This window comes from Salarias fasciatus, chromosome 6 (genome assembly GCF_902148845.1).
Source record: "Salarias fasciatus chromosome 6, fSalaFa1.1, whole genome shotgun sequence".
Classification (NCBI taxonomy): Eukaryota; Metazoa; Chordata; class Actinopteri; order Blenniiformes; family Blenniidae; genus Salarias; species Salarias fasciatus.
The window spans coordinates 3,963,232-3,981,514 of NC_043750.1; the positions used below are offsets into that span (position 1 = coordinate 3,963,232).

General features: G+C 47.1%; 1 protein-coding gene across 1 annotated transcript; it reads right to left on the reverse strand.

The window, feature by feature from the left end:
- Positions 1–1,561: 1,561 nt before the first annotated feature.
- Positions 1,562–15,971, reverse strand: LOC115389960 (calmodulin-regulated spectrin-associated protein 3-like). The gene is made up of 19 exons (XM_030093547.1): positions 15,796–15,971; positions 12,454–12,731; positions 11,235–11,375; positions 10,004–10,090; positions 9,368–9,403; positions 8,859–8,906; positions 7,789–7,927; positions 7,379–7,518; positions 6,905–6,998; positions 6,732–6,783; positions 6,393–6,454; positions 6,158–6,188; positions 3,535–5,977; positions 3,341–3,462; positions 2,946–3,232; positions 2,755–2,857; positions 2,277–2,392; positions 2,044–2,162; positions 1,562–1,894 (listed from the first exon to the last, which is right to left on the reverse strand). Exons 1-19 carry the CDS (start codon positions 15,929–15,931, stop codon positions 1,562–1,564), a joined length of 4,767 nt encoding a protein of 1,588 aa, XP_029949407.1. The 5' UTR covers positions 15,932–15,971.
- Between the last annotated feature and the right edge of the window lie 2,312 nt (positions 15,972–18,283).

The window sequence follows — 18,283 nt, forward strand, 5'->3', positions numbered from 1 at the left end:
AGAAGCCATATTTTTATAAAAACACAAAAATATGAGCTTAATCCTAGTTAAATCTACAGAATGTGAATGAATATAACCTATAACAGTTATCCAAATGAATAAAACAGTGGATTTTAATGAAGAAATTCATGATGTTTTCTTTGCATCCAACTCAGAGTAGCTAGTTCATAAGCCTGCACCAGCAGACGGTGAACTGAGTGACTCACAGAAGCAGCTGCAGGAACACTGAGCGATGGCTGAAGCTGTCAGCGACCACATAGAGCTGTAGCTCACGTGAAAAGACTAAAAAATAAAAACATTCCCAGGATTTTCACACTCATTTTTGGATTACCAAAAGTCAAGCATCAACGATTTCAGAATAAATCAACACGGAGCCAGTTCGGTTGAATTCTGATGTTTAGATGTGAAAACTTTCGTAAAAAAAAAAAAAAAAACTATTTTTTTAAACTTTTCACAGTTGTGGTCGTCAGCTCCGGGGCTTCTTCATCACGGCGTTCTGACACATTCAGGCATTTAGTTTTTCAAACAACCATTTCCCTGAGTTAGCATTTGTTGTCCTGATCACGACGGGTTTTGGGTTTGTTGGTTTGTTTGTTGGTTTTACTGTGAAGCAGCATCACATTGTTGAATTCATTAAGGGATTCACTGACAGCAGAGTTTGAGACCAGCACTGACCCCCTCCCTACCTGAGAGCATCGGACCTTCTAAATGTAAGCATGTTCAGAGACATATCCTCCTTAATATGCTCTTATCTCTGTATACAAAAAAAAAGCTTCTTTATTGGCATCTAATGGTCACGTTCCATCAACATAGTTTCATCAAACCACAAGTGTTCACTCTGATATTATTCTGAATTACGCTTATACCACATAGAGTAAATAACCGTCCATGCTGCAGTCGCCGTCGCTCAAAACCACCGCCACATTTACACGTATCCATAAAACAAAGGGCGCCTCCGCTCTCCGCACCACAGGGGTATGGCTGAACTTTCATTTTGCAAAACAAAATGTGCTTTGATTTATCTGCTAGCAAACAATTGTCGGTAGATTCGGGTATAAAAAAAACCCTCTCAAAGGCATTTTTTCTGTCGTTTGGCTTCGTGTATAAAACTGGAACTTTCCTACAGGAGCTCAGTCCACAGAATCAGGGAAGAATCAGAAAGTAATCGTGGAGAGTTTCAGTGTTTTTCAACAAACAGTATCATTGCTTCTTCAAAAAGAAAAGAGTTGGTTCTTTAAATAATAAAAGCAAAACCTTTTGAGACTTTTTAAAAGTAACTGGTCTTTGTGCATTTGCCTCCCTCTGTATGAGTGTGCCTCGGTCCTCTGAGAGTTGTGCTGCTCACACTTCCATGCACATAAATGGGAGTAGAAATAACAGCCTAACATCCTGTACTCCTGGTGAAACCTGGGGATGGGAGAGGTAAGGTGTATCGATGCAAACACGAGGCTTCAGGCCCATCCGTGCGCATCCATCTAAATGGTTTTCATGTTCAACTATACAGTAGCTTAACTATTCAAAGTATTTCGGTTAGAGTCACAGCAGCGGTGTTTCCCGCTCCTCACTTGGAAATGACTGCCTTCTTTGTAATGCTCGCCCTTCTGCTCCCTCCTCCTCCCGCTCCTCCGGCGCCTCCTTGCCACAGGTGGCCGGGGATGGTGAAGGCGTCCACGCTCATGCCCATGGTTTTGGAGGGGATGGCACTAAACTGCTTCCTGTCTGAGCTGTATTTGTAGATGGACTCGACCTGGGTGGAGCTGACTGTCCGCGGGCCCACGCCGGTCAACCGCACCAGCTCCTGGGAGTCGGGATTCATGGTGTAGACGCCTCTGAACTGACAGCTGGAATCCCGGAAGAGGATGAGGAAGTGGTTGGCGGGACTCTTCTCCATCTCCTGATGTGAGAGCAAAAAATGAATGTCAGGAAAAGTTATTTTACCTTCAGACCCTCAGACAAACAACCTGAATACCAATGAGCAAATAAGTGAGCAAGGTTAACGTGGTTATTGTCTCTAAACCAGCGACAGAGTGCAAGAAAACAGACCTCAACTATCTTGTTCTTTTGTGTTTCGTTGACCTTCCCGGCAAGACAGCAGCGAGACAGAGCATTGTGTATAATGAATTTGTTAGACTTGAAGCTTGGTTCCTTGAAGAGTTTTGGACCTAGGAATACAAACACAAGAATACAACAGCTTTTTTCCCCCTAAAAACCATGTTTAGAATTGGAAATGTGTGGTTGACCACAGAGCTGAGACAGACTTGTACAGTTTTGTGTACCTGTGTATTCTGGAGCAGGCGAGGTTCCATTGGAGCCACTGTCCGAGTCCTTATCTCCATTCTGATTGATTAGTCTGCTTGGCGTCACACATTTTGAAGGAGAGTCTGGGCGGTTGCTGGATGAAGGTCAAAGGATAAATCAACGAGCACTCACTTAGATATAGCAAGTAGCCGACTGTAAAGAAAGACGACTAGTCCGAACTAGAGCTATAGGTCAGACCAGGAGCCTGGGGTCAGCTTGTGAATGTCTCAAATCGATGGATGCAGTCATGCAACACACACCTCATTACAATATTGGTCAAATCATTTCCATGTTAGTTAATTTCAGCATTGATTGAGTAACCAGCTGCTTCTGTACTCAATTTAGTTGAATAACAGAAATAGGATGAATACTATTCAGCAACACTCGGTGCTGGTACCTCATACGCAACGCTACAATCACGGCAGTAAATGTCCAGTAAAATGAAAAACAACTTACTTCTGTGTTTTCTTAGCGGACTCACTTCCTTTGCTTCCGGGCTCATTGGTGGCCGCCAGGTTGAGTGAGGAGTGAGAGTAAATCTTTGTCAACTTTGATCCACCTGGAAAAATATTTCTAACAGTTTAGCCAGTGCTCTAGCGAAGCTCCCATACTGTTGAACACGTCAGTGTTTTTAATTGTAAGATTACCCGTTGCTCCCTTGGCAGGGCTCAGAGAGAGCTGTGTTTCCTCCCTGGTCATGCTGCGAGGCCTAGAGCGGGTTTTCTTATTGGCAGGCCGCCCCGGATTGGTCGATTTCTGCTTCAGCACTTTGTCCAGGTCATCCATGATTCGGAGTTGCTGCCGTCGAGCGTACTCGCCACGTGTGAACTCTCCGCGGCGCCCTGGGGTGGCCGGAGGTGTGGGTGAGGGTGAGGTCGTACCTCTAGGGGGCGTGTTGCATGGAGATGCCGTTCGTTTTTCTGTCGAAGCAGGTCTGAAAACATAATCAAGTTGAAAACAAAACATTAAAAACTTTTGAAGGAAATCTGAAAGCACTTGCTCTGTTCAGGCGCAATGATTTATGTCTGTGGCCGCCTGATACCTGTTTTCTCTGTCTTGCTCATGCCACTGTCTCCTCCTTTTAATCTCTTCGGTTCTTTTCTGCTGCCTTTCCAAAAGCAGCGCTCTACGCTGAGCCATCTCATCTTCGCTGTGCCCATCCTCCTACAACCACACAAGCACACATTCAACGACCCGTCGAGACTGAATTCATGCTCATGCAGAACAAGAACTCACCTTAAAGAAGAACCCGATTCCGCCTCTAGTTTCCACTTCATTTTGCTCTCTGGTTATTTCCGAAGTCTCGGTCTGTCTTTCGTCTCGTTGTTCTGGCACGTCATTCTCTTCTGTTGCCAGATTTAGTCGCTCTATTGGATCTAAAGGTTCAGCAGCCGTTTCCTTGGCTGCTTCCATTGCAGATTCTGTGTGGTCACTCATGGAATCGGAGGAAAACTCCTGCGCCTCATCGGTTGGTTCGTCACTGCCCCCCTCAGGGCCTCCGAGTGACGATAAGGACTCATTGATGAGGCTGCAGAGCTTCCCTGCACCTCCACCCTTCCCTCCTTCTCCTCCTGTGCTGTACGCAGCAGATAAGGATAAAGTCTCACTTTCAAAGGAACATTCAGAAGGAGCGCCCGAGCTGCTGCCACCAGCAGCCCTCGGCCGGTCCTGTTTTGGCTGCGGCAAGACTGGTAGTCCGCCAACGGTCTCTCCATCCTCCTGATCTAATTCCAGGCTAAACTGGGTGGGCGTCTCACTGGAGCCTGTGTCGGAGGTGCTCTCCTCCGGCTGTGGCTGCAGGGCGAGCTGAGGAGGCTCCTGAGGGGTTCTGGGTCCACCGATGCGGAAGGTAGAGGAAGTCTGTAAATGACACTTGCTGGGGGACACGCGCCTCAAATGGGGCAACGTGTCGACATTCTGAGTGGGCGTCAAGACACGATTAAGGGGCGGAAACTTGAGTTCGGAGGGCCGAGGGTGGGGCTGATGCTGTAGACGCGAGTGGTTTTTGGGGCTGCGGGGAGTGGAGGAAGTATGAATCTTTGTCCGGGGAGCAGGGCAGGAGGAAGACATGACGGTTTTAGGAGAGGCGGATGAGGAAAGAACGTGAGAACGCCGGGAGGGGGAACAAGCCGGAGGAGTATTGGAACTCGCAGGAATCACCCAAGCCTTGCTGGTGCTCCTGGTGGGAGTCTTCGTTGGTGTTCGTGGTGGAGTCTTTGTCGGTGTGTGAGGAGGGGTTCTTGGTGGCGTCTTGGTATGACCTCGAGGTGTAGCTTTTACTGCGGGCTTGGGTGTATTCTTAGGTCTTTGGTTGGTCATGAGCTGTTGTTGCTGCTCCGTCAGCTTTTGCATGTCTTTCTGCAGCGACTGCAGAGCCTCGCTTAGTTTCTGCACCACTTCATTGTATTCCACGATGACCGTTTCATTTGGTTTCTCTGCCCCTTTCTCTTTCTCTGGCTCTTTCTTGCTGTCGATGGAGAATGTGACCTGCTTCTCTAACCGAGGATTGGAAACTGAGGGCTGCTCTTTGTCCTTCTCTCCATCCTTCTCCTTCTGTTCTTTCTCTTCCTCCTTTTTCAGTTGTTCCTCCATGCGAGTGAGACGCTCGTCCAGGGTCATGCTGTCCTCTGCTCCCTCTCCTCCTCCTTCTCCTTGTTCTCTTTGCAGCTGAAGGAATGCAGTTTTTCCAAGCCTCTGTCTGTGTTTGGCAAAAATGGCTTCGATGCGTCTTTTTTGGGCCTCAATGCTTTTGCGTTTCTCTTCGAGACGAGCTCCCAGCTCCCAGGCCTCAGAACCGGGTTCCGGGCCTCTTGGACCGGGGCTGTCTTGGCGTCCGGGTGCTCCGGCTGGGGTGGAGGGAGTGTGTGGAGTTCCTGGAGTTGTTGGGGTCGGGGCAGAAGACTCCTCCCCAGGAGCGGCAGGTTGTCTTCGACGGTTGTCTCGCCGTTCGGCAAAGCTCGTCATGCGTGGACTGTTGCTCGTGCTGTGGTTTCCCTGGCGGCCATTGTTAGGTCGCATATTTCCAGGGGCGTTTCTTGGCACATCGTCTGATGCTTCGGAGGAGTCGACACTACCGTCTCGAAGGACAGAGTCATCGTCCCGTGACATATCCGAGCTCCGTCCAGTTCTCTCCCTCCTCTCTCCCCGCCCTTGCCTCTCTCTATCCCCTCCCTCTCCCCCAACTGGCCGAAAGAGGACTCCGGTCCGACAGGGGGCCGAGCTGCTGAGCTGGGGATTATCGTCTTGAGGAGAGTGCAGAAAGAAACCTGCAGGAGCTCCCTCAGGACGCAGCCTGGGCTCTGGCCTGGTGGCACCTCGGCCACCCTTCTCTACCGTCCGTCCCTTCTTCTGGTCTTTGCTGCTGGCCATGTATCCCACCTGCAACGCCTCCTCAATAGTTGGCAGCTCTCCTAGCGGCGCCGTGTGTGCATACGGGCCCCAGGAAGAGCGCTGCGATGGGGCTGAAGCGCTGACCAGGTGACTGAGGTCCTCCGGAGGGCTGTACGGGACGCGGGTCATCCCTGCCGACGCCACGGGGGAAGTCATTGCAGGGATGCCAGTGCTGAGGCTGTCAGTGCTGACAGAGCGAAAGACAGAATCTATTGGATTTCCCATGACAATGTCAACATCACTGTCCAGGCCAAATGGGATGCTGAAAGTCACTGCTGACAGAGGACGACTGCAGAGAGGCGGGTGACAACAGAAAGATGGATAAATGGATGGGTCGTGCCAGCCAATATGGAAAAGCAGAGACCACAGAAGCCAAAGTGAGAAGGTTTAAGAAATTAAGATAAAATATGAATGCAAAACAAAAAGATTTACGATTAAAAACCCACATTAAGGTCGTATGTGTAGCTACCTGATCTGTTTCTTGGTCCAACTTTTATTTTCTGAAAAGAAGATTTTAAAAAAATTAGCTGAGAAGAAAAAAGCATACTTTACTGATCAAGTTGAAGAAATTACTTCACCGCATTAAACCACACTATTCATAACATGCAAACTTCCAACCCCAAGTCCACTACTACCCTAACAACTACAACATTGAAAACTGACAGGAATAACAGTTTTCTCAGGTTTTAGGGGTTTTTTTTTACCTGGTGACACTGGCGATGAAATGGGCACAAAAGGTTGTTTCATGATGTAGGAAGGAGAGCCACTGAAAAAAAAAGATATATGGTTATATCAAAGAGGAATTATTATCTGATCAAGCATATGTCCTGCTATATTTTATCAAACGTATTTAGTACACTGATTTGGTAATCCTGAAATACATGTGGTAGCATTTAAAGTTCAGATTCTTTCATGAAATGGACTTCATGACTCCATAAGAGGGAAAGAAGATGGATCAATGAATCGATGGTTCTATTGTGTCAGATTTTGTGTATCTGAGGGGCCTGTGTGCGAGTTTGGTGTTATTAATGTAACGCTGATACCTGTGATTGTTCCCACTGACTGGACTTGTACAGTCAAGAAATCCCGAGATATCTGGAAAGATATTGCAGCATTTTAATTTCACATTGTGGTTTTCATTCATCCAGATGATCTTAACAAGGGCTATGCAACAATAAGAGTGATTTGTCCTGATTAGCATGCTTCAGTTCCAGACCTGTGAGGTCAATGGGCTGTGTGGGCTGGACGAAATCAGGCTTCTTGACTTCAAACCACTCCAGCAGCTCGGCCACGAAGCTCATGATGTTCAGCTGAGGAAAACAACATGCCTGGTTAATACAGACAGGGACGACTGCATAAATGAGAGCATAAAGCTAATCAAGACATTTACAGTGCATATAGACAAGCCTAACTACGAGTTTATGAAATAAGGCCCAGCAATTGATAAAATACAGGACAAATAATTGTTTGTGCTGCCATCTAGTGGTTGATGACTAACAAGCTGTACAGCAATAAAGTGCCACAATACAGGCGAAGAGAAGAAGTGAGAGCAAATATCCCATCAAACTGCACTAAAGGCTACAGAAACAATCACACACATGACTGCGGATCTCCACTTTCTTTAAGTTATATCATTCATGGATTTAACTGAAGATCATTCCAGTTCGATGTTGACAGTCGCAACGCTTACGTGCAAAGCTGGTGGAGCGTAAAGCAGGTCTTCCACAGCCAGGAGGCAGCAGCTCTGCAGGCTGCTGCTGCAAAACTCTTTGATCAGCTGCAAGTTGTGGAGACTATCAGTCACAGACATGGTATCCTTCAGACACACGTCTGCGAAGGGCAGATAAAGGAGAGCGGTGGTGGTATTAATATGCAGGGTGTCATATCGTATCATGGTGCACATTAAAAAAATTAAAACACAACAAAATACATACAAATTCCTTCATTTCCTCGAGCTAAGTTTTGATATGGGACTGGCAAAGAGTCTGTGTTTTAAAATGATGGACGCTCTTTTTAGCTGCGATAGCCCAAGATAAATATTCAATCATCCAGTAAATGTGTCCATGCATGCATGTTAGCATCTAAAGTTCATGTGTGTACCCTCCAGAGGCAGCAAGCTCGGGCAGTAGAAGTGTATCACAGCAGCTACTGCGCAGCCATTAGAAAGATCTTTGACCGCAGAAATCAGAGGGAAAGTAGGAGTCAGCTTCGAGTTCACTTTGTCCTTCCTGTAGCGGATCTGGAGAGGAAGACAAGAGAGGAAAGGAAGAGGACATTGAGGTGGTCTGGATAAATGAGGATAAATTCTCAACAATGACAAAAAAAAAGCAAGCGAGGCACTCATAAGAGACGAGCAGTCAAATAAAGTGCGGATTGAAAAGTGAAGCACAAGTACAAATTTTGTGGAATACAATTTAGATAGACTTATAAGTGGCAAACAAAACAGAAAACCAGCCGGGACTGCCTTGGCAAAAGCATCGACTCAAACTGTGAAGCCAGCCAAACTCCACCAGCAACGAGAAGAAAAACCACAGAGACAATTAATGCACATTTGCACACATATATACACACCAACCAGGAGGTGCAGTGCAAAAAACAGAAAATAAAACAACACATACATAAAGTAAATAAAAGTATGGATCAGGACAACAGCTGGTGTCCATGCAGCAGAAACAGGCACTGATGACGCTGTGAGATTTCGCCCTGAATGAAGAAAAAGCTACAAAATCAACCTAAAAACATGACTTTGGCCATTCCGATGCTGCTGACTTGACTGTGTCCAAATGAGATCAAATACACCCGAAAACAAAGGAGATGCTGCGTGTCTGTCAGTGCATCGGCTGTGAGTGGCTCAGCCTTGTTGTAGGAGGGCAGACATGGAAACTTCAGTAATATACTGCCTCCTACAACACTGCGTCGCAACACAAAAAACAAAATAGATGTGAAGAGATCGTGTTAGAAGCTAATGGGGTTGACTTGCTCCGTCCAGCCTCGGGGTTGGAGTGCTGTTTAGTTTGCAGTCAGTCGGTCGGTCGGTCGGTCGGTCACAGTGTTAGTGAGGTGCGGCGATTGTCCGGTCTGGCCGTCAGTCCAGAGGGGTGCTATGGGGGTGACGTGGAGGAGGGGGATGATGGGAGGGGGTGACGAGAGAGCGAGGTGTTATACGTTACCACTTGCGGCTTATTCCCCGACTCCTTCAAACAAAAAGCGATAGCATGCTGGATGGGGGGATGGCAGAGAGAGGGAAACAAGCATAAATGACACAGGGGCCGGTCATCATGGGAGCCGCCACACCACAGAGTCACATGGTACCGCTCGCCGAGAGAGAGAGAGAGAGAGAGAGAGACAGAGGAGGACGGGACAAACAGGGGGGCGCAGACGTCTAGCAATAAAAAGTCACTTCCTCTCCAACATCTCCTCCCGCCTGCTTCTCATCATCACACCAATAACTTCGAGCAACAGAGCCACAATCACCAAAGACATCATGAGTAGCTGTAGCAAAGGACAGATCTGAACTTGGTCCATTTTCGAAAGAGACGGCGGTTGAATCCAGACACTGTAACCATCCGACAGAGAGACAGACAACAGGTGTGTGTGGCGAGTCCAGCAGGCAGAGACGTGTCAGCCGTAGCAGATGGACAGACAGAGAAAAATGGAGAGGAGGGAGGAGAACACTTACGGGGACTAGCTTCCAGTACCAGCGGGTGGACTGACACTGCCAGAGAGCAACGAATGACACAGACCAATCAGGGGAGAGAACCAGAGAAGCAGAGCGAGGTCGATGTTAGAAGCTGCAGCATCACAACAACGAGACACAGTGCACTTATGACAAACCATCATGCGTGTGTGTGTGTGTGTGTGTGTGTGTGTGTGTGTGTGTGTGTGTGGGTCCTCGGTTTGTTCTCTTAATGGGATCTAAAACCACACGACACACCTGGCACCAAAAACTGGACGCCAGTAACGTCTGACACAGTGTTCATCAGGTAAGATGTGGTTTCAGGGCGAAGGACGAGGTTCTGGTTGAGGCCGGTTGTGATGGCTGAGCTGAAGCAGACGGGGGTTTGGGAATACGTCGTAATGAACGGGTCTCAGTGATGGTTCATGAATGTGTGTTCCTGTAAAACCATCTTCATGAGGACCAGGTGCTCGTCGTGGGACCTTTTGGAAAAACATCCCTTCAGCGGACGTTTGGAGGATTAGAACTGGGATTTCAGGGTTTGGTGTCAAACTGGGTTGGATTTGTAATGACTGAGATGTTGGCAAGTCAGAAAAGGGCCAAACAGAAACGTGAGCGTGTGTGTGTGTGGGTTTTTACCGAATCCTGAGCCGGCTGCAGGTCTGTGCACGTCTGTGATTTGGGAGGCTCTTCTTCGTCTGTGTTTTCTCTCAGCTTCTGGTTCAACTAGATAAGAGGAAGAAGAACAAACACCGTTAAAGGTGAACTGTGCAGTTTCTACAGCTGTATATCACTTGTACCTGTGCAGTTACACACAAAACGAGAGCGACTGTATTTCTACTAAGATGCATTTCAGCCATTCAGCCATAATATATTGTCAAGTGATGATGATCTGAACTTTAACTGCAAGGATCTGATCTGCTGCTTCTTGGAAACTACTGAACATTTCCCAAAAATCTAGAAACAATGGAAGGAGGTCTCCGAGAGATTACTAGAAGCATAATGCTACAGAGAGACTATGAAGCTGAAAAACAGCAGTCACTGATGCACTGACATGCATGAACATTCAAATTAATTAAACAGAGTATGTCCAAGATATATAAAATTTCATGTAAAATGTGGCATAAAATCATAAAGTGTCATTTCTGCAAAATCCAAGCTTTACTTCGAACATATGATGAAACTTTCAAGCAATATCTGCAGCTCCGCATGTTTTCATATAATATTTGATTTCAGTTTATTTTTAACTATCCAATATAATCAATACAATCCGACCAGTAATTTAACATTTTTGAGAAAAAGTCATGCTAAAAAGGGGATAAGTAGAGATTACATGTTAATATTTATTTTATTTGACTTTCTTTCATAGAATTAAATACCGGTATATTTTAAACAATTAAGATTATCAAGTTTGAAACTATAAAATAAGCAACAGTGGTGTATCACACCTGGCAGGTGTGTCCGGTTCACCAAATCCATTCAGGAGAACTTTATTAATCTCACTGAAAGTGAAATCAAATAAAGTGAAAATCACAGTACTTGGTAAAATATGCTAATACTACCTAGATGTGGTAAAAACAGTGTATTAACTTTTCAACGGTGAAGTTAAATCTGTTAATCAGTCTTGCACCTGTTTCCAATTTTAAAATTAGAGGAGAGATTTCTGGACCTGGCGTTGCTGTGTGATTGTTTTTTGCTTTAACACGAGGCCAGTTCAGGTTACTGAGCTCATGATTAAAACTGTTGGCAGCAGCGACTTCTGTGGAGTGAGCGAATCTATTTATAAAATGTAAAAGCTGTGAGCTGTGAGCAGGAGCCTCAGGTGAGAGGAAGACATCGGGGGGGTTCACTGGAGTCCATGTGGTCTCACCCTGTTGACCCAGAAGAACAGAGCGTTCTCCCACGGAGTCAGGACGCCCATCTGCTCGGCCTCGGCCGCCATCTTCACCTGGCCCACCGTCTCCTTAGCAGCCAGGGACATCAGTGAGTCCATGAGGGCGAGGTGGGCGTTCTGCACCAATCAGAAACAGCTGATTAACCTCACTGATCAGTACAATCTGGCAAAGCAAGAGTATATGGTTTGAAGATCACCTGAAAAATCTTACTATCAACACCTGTAGCGGAGCCAGAGTGGGGGCAAGGGGGCGGTCGCCCCAGGGCCCACAAGGTCATAGGGCCCCCTTTCATGTGATGTGTTCACATTTACTTGGAAATAAATTATTATAATAAAATGTGCAGTGTGTGCGAGAAAGTATACAGATATGATTGTGGGCTCCAATTTACCAATTCTTACATTACTGTCCATGAATGCATCAGAGCTGTAAGCCAGCGCTGATTGGCTGTGCGGCATGAACGAGTTTTTTCTTTTGCACTTGATCTGAACTCTTTGGAGGGAAGTTAAACAGTATGCTAAACACTATGCTAGCCGCTAGCGGTACTACCCAAAACCTAACATCGGAGCCACTGGTGAGTCAGTGAAACCTTCAAAAATATCATCTTTATCAGAATGCTGTGGTCTTAAACACCTGCCTATTGGAATGTGCCTTGTGTTGCTCTCAACTATAAGAAACCACCGAGTCTATTATTTTTTTTCTAATATACGTGAATTCCAAAAGATATAGATATATAGCTGTGTCTATATCTATCTGAATAGATTGTGTAATTTTAGACCAGCTGTGTTTATTTTATATTCAAGCTGTATCAAAGATGGTACAGATTTAGCCCGTGACTTTTAATCTGAGTTTTTAGCACCATGGACAGCGGTCGCTCTGAGATTGACACCTGTCAAGCTGCAGTTGTGTGTGTGTGTGTGTGTGTGTGTGTGTGTGTGTCCGCATACGTGTATTTGTTCTTCAGAACAAGTTTATGAACTGGTTTGTAACTTTATTCTGCTTTCTGAGGCATATAGGTTTGCTTGGCTCAATAAGTGAGCATTAGTGTGTTTGATGGTAGCATGAGGTTTTGTTTGAATGGTTGAATGTTTGAATTACTATCATAAGGGCCCTTCGAGAATGCTCCGCCCCTTCTGTACTTAGACCCGCGTTCCGCCTCTGATCAACATGCTAAAAAACGCCACGAATCACACGCACCGTTTTGATGGGACTCTTGCTGAGGTCCTCCTCCGTCACGTCGACGTCCTGCACCTTTGGGGTGAAGCCTTTCTTGATGAGGAGCTGCAGCAGGGCGGAGTTGTCGGCGGGGGAGTCCTGCGACGCCGGCGGGGAGACGCCATGCGTCCGGGCCAGCAGGGCCTGGACCCGGCAGTAGATCTCCGGGGAGAGGAGCAGCTTGGAGACTGCCGGCTTGAGGTGCTCCTGTTCATACTGGTCCTTGTACAGCGGGTCTCGCAGCTCCACCGGGACGTTTTCTGAAAAGGGGCAGGAGGTATACTGAGGATCTGTTCAGGGTTTACTCTGAGTTGGTCCAATGACACTTGGGATTTGTTATTACTGTTAACATGTTAGCATCATGGATGTCGTTTTGCATGTTTGAGTCAGGATTAAGTCGGCTTTTCATGCCTCTGTGAGGCACGGAGCAGAGGATCCAGACAAGCCTGTAAATTCAAACGAGTCGAGAATGAATATTTCAGTGGATGATGGCGTAAGTTCAAAGAGTGCACACCCCCATCATCCACAGGCGGAGGTACCGGCTCGGGACGCTCTCTGCTGCGTGTGAGCAGAGCCTCGAAGCTGTTTCAGGCCCAGATGAGATATTTGTGACCTTTCTGCTGATACGAGAGAAAAGAACGAGTCAGCTTCGCTGCATTGTTCTCTGAGAGAACTGGGAACGCACACTGCGCAGAGCGACGCTTCACCGAGGAATCGTCCCGCGCACGGAAAGCAGCGCATGCAAGAGACTGCAGCGGAGCTGTGATCCATTCGAGCCGAGGAAATCAAATATCTCGTGGATAAAAGGGAGACGTGTTCCAACTATGGAAATGAGGTGACAGCGAGCGACAGTCTCGCTGCAGAGAGCCTGCAGTGAAGAACGCCGTCATCTGCATGAACAGCTCATTTAGGTTACCCCGACCAGAGAGAAGGAGTGTGTGTGTGTGTGGATGTCAGTTTGTTTCTGACCAGGTCATCTCACACACACACACACACAGAGCACAGTTCCCTGACTGACCCATATTCCATAATCTCGAGGACTGGAGTTGAGGAACGATCAGCGTGCAGCGAAGACTTGACTGTTTACTTTCTGCTGCTTCTCCTCCTCTTCTGTCCAAACACAGATAATGACGACTGGGAATGTAGGCCAGGACGACTCCCCTTCCCGACTGGAAGGCCTCCTTATGTAAGGCCTTCTCTCTGAGGAGAGGAGAGAGGCGACGGCCTCGCCTTCGCAGCGTGGGTGTGTGTTTGGGGTTGAACCCTCGCCTTTCACAGTCTGCGGCGCTGGGAGGAAAGAGGACTGCCGTCACTATGGGAACCACGGAAATGGAGAACGGCCGTTTGTCCTGATGGCAGCGAATACAATGAGCCTGGACCGCTGAGTCGCAGCCAGCAAGAGCGTTTAATATAACTCTGATTGTATTTGGGAAAAACAGAAACGAGCCAGAGGAGCTAAACAGCACGGAGCTATTAGAAACAGCAGACTGCGCTGAGGATCACTGATGACTTCAAATCAATATAAATATGGATGTTATTGTCTTTGTAACACAATGACAATCAAATCACAACATTCTCAAACTGAAAACTTCATTCCTGTGGGTGTAGATTGACTGCAGGATTGATTATTGTTATTTTATGAATGGATCAATTACTGCTTTAAGCAAGTATCTGTTCAAAAATTATAAGGCATTACAGGAAAGAAGCTAGTCCTATTCATCTCAATAATTCTGTGTGTAACAGTGTCTTTGGCTTATGGAAGAAAAGCTTCATTATCTGGAGGAAAAAACTCAGAATAACTGTTTCTGATGGATGGAAAATGAGTCAGATTGTGTTCATGAAGGATTCTGCAGGAAGCTGCTGCTCAGCCGGATTCTGCTGTGAATGCAGCTCGACTCTCAGTCAGACCCGCTGCTGCTCAGGAAGAGGCTTCTATTGAATCCTTTACAAAAAAAATAAAACCCTCTAACATCACTGGGGCCTCGTTTACAGCGGACTCCAGAAACGTCAAACTCAATACGAGGAAACGTCAGTAACAAAGTCATTTTCCTCAGTCGTCATTTACTGGCCTGCTCATGCGGGGTAAATCTCAGCTGTGTCATTAGTGTGTGTGTGTGTGTGTGTGTGTGTGTGTGTGTGTGTGTGTGTGTGTGTGTGTGTGTGTGTGTGTGGTGAATGGACCCATGTGTGACATTATAAGTGCTGTTTTGTTCTGGGGCCTCCTTTAAAATTGAATGAGACATTTTCCAGCTGGCAGATAACAATGAGGCTCCCTGCTGGGCTTCAGCTCCTGTCCTCCTGGAGGTGAGACGCCGTCTGAGGGCAAACAGAAGGGATTCTAACGTAACGCGGTCCTCTTCCAGTGGTCAGGGTCAGCAGCCGTCACAGACGCCGCCGCAGCTTGTTATTATTTGCTACGTTACTGCTGACAGGCAGTTTGAGGCTGGTTGACAACAGTCACTTAGGGTGAAAAAACAGCTGATTTCAGCATTTTTCTCTATTTCAACGCTGTGATGATGGGATTTGAAGGCGCCCGGGGGAGTTCCAGCCACTGTGATCATCTCTGATTCTGCAGAGTGAACCTGAACGCATCATGAAAGACATCCCCCGCATGTCAGATGTGCCAAAAAACACCAAACATCTGGCGATGAGCTGGAAACACGTGGAGCAGCTGCGGCAGCAGAAACAGCCCATTGTCTTCAGACCCTCCGTGTCACCTTCACTGCGCTGCCACGCGCTATGGCGCAGCGTGCAGCGTGCGTAACACTGACACAAATATTATGCCGCCCTGACCCATTTTACACACAGAGGCTGCGGCTCAGCAGAACCGCAGTCGGGATGAGGACGATCGGGCTCGAGCCAGCGATCCACCGTGCACCATCCGTGCACGGCCCTGACTGAGTCCGCATCCCAAAAAAAAAAACCAAAAAAAAAAAAAAACCTTTGTTGCGCTGCAGCGGTGACAGCCTCCAGCCCCCATCCATCCACCCATCCATCCACCCATCCATCCATCCATCCATCCACACGCCCCTCGGAGGAGATCCCACCAGACAAGCCGCGCGCTCACGTCAAATAATTGGCTGTAAATGGTCGACCGTAACCTGATCTCCATCTGCGCCGCCCGGAGGGGCTCCTGCTGGCGCGAGCATCATGGAGGATGCTGGGAGGCGGGATGCGGAGGATGCTGAAGCTTGGCCCCACAAAAAAACCGCTGAATAAGTCCAACATGAAGCACCATCAATTATTAAGCGCCCCACCCAAAGCGCGTCCTGCGCGAGGAAAGACCGGGACCGCGACCGGGGCCGGGGCCGGGGACCGTCCTACCTGCAGAGCCGTAGGATTTGGACAGCAGCCACCGCACGCTGGCGCAGATCTTGGCCCGGCTCAGGTCGTACTGGTCCAGAGGTTTGATCTCCGGCACCGAGAAGGTCTTCTTCATCTCGCTGGGAGAGTCCACCATGGCCGCGCTGTGGCGCACGGAGAGGAGGAGGAGGAGGAGGAGGAGGAGGAGGAGGAGAGATGGAGGAGGAGGAGGAGGTGGAGGAGGACCCTGTGATGCAGACACGCGCGTCTGAGGGAAATTTCAACAAACCTCCAGAAATATGCACATAAGAAAGCCTAGAAATAAACAGGCGCCCTCAAAGGGCTCACTTGTCTCTGCTCCACGCCCCCCTGAACGTCACGTGCGCACCAGAGGATGCCTCCTCCTCCTCCTCTTCATCACTGATCTCCAAAGACCCAGACCCGGTCCAGCAGAGGGTCCTCTGTCTGCGCAGTGCGACCCGGCAGTCCCGGGAAAAGACTGTGTGATAAATCGGCTGGTTCTGGAAGTAGATCTCAGTCTCAATGCGCTCTTTCTCCACACGGCGGCGCTCCTGAGCAAGGCAGCATCACACAGTCAGTGAGTCAGAAGAGTGATGGATTATGTAAAGCAGTTCCAGTAAAGAGGGGAACTCAGAAATCCAGATTTCTCCATCTGCTCCATTAAAAGAGTGAGATAGAATATAAAGGCAAACAGACACAACTAGTCATATTTAAGTTGATCATTTAAAAAGTGTATGTAAAATAATGTTTGATATAAAGTAATATAAAGAATTAACTCAATTAAATTAACTAAATTACAGCAAAAGACTTTTCAACTTACACTTAATGAATTAAAAAAACAAATGCAGCCAATGAAATGATGTTAAAATGAACATTTTAGAGAGGAAGAGTCTAAAAGCAACAAACAGAAATCTAAAACTGCAGCAGCTGCAGACAAAAATATAAAAAATGTGAATCTAACAATCTATTGGACATAATGCGTAACGATGCAGCGCGGTGGAGTGGTGGTTCTTGTGCCACAGTGATCAAATCCCCGGTTCGATTTCAGGGTTTCTGAGTGGAGTTCAGTTCAGTTCAGTTCAGTTCAGTTTATTCATTTGTCCCTTGGAGGGCGATTCAGTGTGCAGTAAGTTCACGTTCATACATAACATAAATATGCAAGACAACATAAAAGCATAACAAACCTCGGTGCATCATCAGCTCCAGTACAAATAAAAAGCAGATCAGCAAGGTGGACCCATAAAACCAAGCTGTGCGAAACATTCCAGACGGCAAACAAGAAATGACAAACCACTGTCAGCAAATGTGCAGTAGTCGCATAGTAAAGCATGGAGACTGGTGGACATGCTGTTACTTCCTCTTCTTCTCGGCATTTAAAGCGCGGATGGAGAGAGGCACAAAGGAAAATTTATATCTGTTTTTAGTAGCTAGAGGGACAGTGAAGCGGAGGCCAGAGGGAAGGAGCTTATACTCCTGATGCAGAGGGTGGGTTTCGTCTCTGCAAATGTTCTTGGCTTTCTTAAGCAGCTGAATATTATAAATTTCCTCCAGGCTGCTGAACTTCACCCCGGCTACTTTGGAAGCAACGCGCACAATTCTCCCTAAGGAGTTTTTGTCCTTAACAGTAAGATTACCGTACCAACAAAGGATACAAAAGGAAATAACGGACTCGATATAAGCACAGTAAAACATTTTCATCAGGCCTCTGTCTACCTGGAATTTAGCGAGCTTCCTCAGACAAAATAGGCGCTGCTGACCCTTTTTACAGAGCATGTCACAGTTCTCATCAAATTTGAGCGAGTTATCTATTATAGTGCCCAAATATTTGTAGCTGCTCACCAGTTCAACTCCCTGATTGTGAACGACACTGCGATGAGGAACCTGAGTCGCTCGTCTGAAGTCAATACAGACTTCCTTGGTGGAGATTGTTCAACCTGCGTATGGTCAGTTTTTGTCTCTGTGTCGTCTGATGTCCTCCCACAGTCCAGAAACACGCCTTCAGTGACGCACTGGTGTGTGTGTGTGTGAGTGAGTGAGTGTGTGTGTGTGTGTGTGTGTGTGTGTGTGTGTGTGTGTGTGTGTGTCATCACTGTCACTCTTCAGGGCTTCAGTTTTGTGACTCACTCACAGAAACTCGAGGAATCCTCCTTTTTAGGAACTCATGCAGAGTTTTTAGGATTTAATTTTATGCATCAAATAAAACCAACAGCAGAAAACAACAAATGAAACGAGGCGTCTTCATCAGGAATGTTTGGTCTTCTCGGTTTCATTCTGCTTGAAGAGCGACGACAAAATGACTCCATATATTAATACGATCAGCGACTGTAGTCTGGTGTCCTGCAGGGCTGTCGGGTGTGAACAGAACAGCGTTCATGTGTTACGGGCAGGATGGAAACTAAACGCCTCACTCAGGCTGTTTTTATAGAATCGCTTCTGTTTTACCTCGTCTGATCAGAACCTTTTGAAACAATCAAGTTGTGAATGAAAT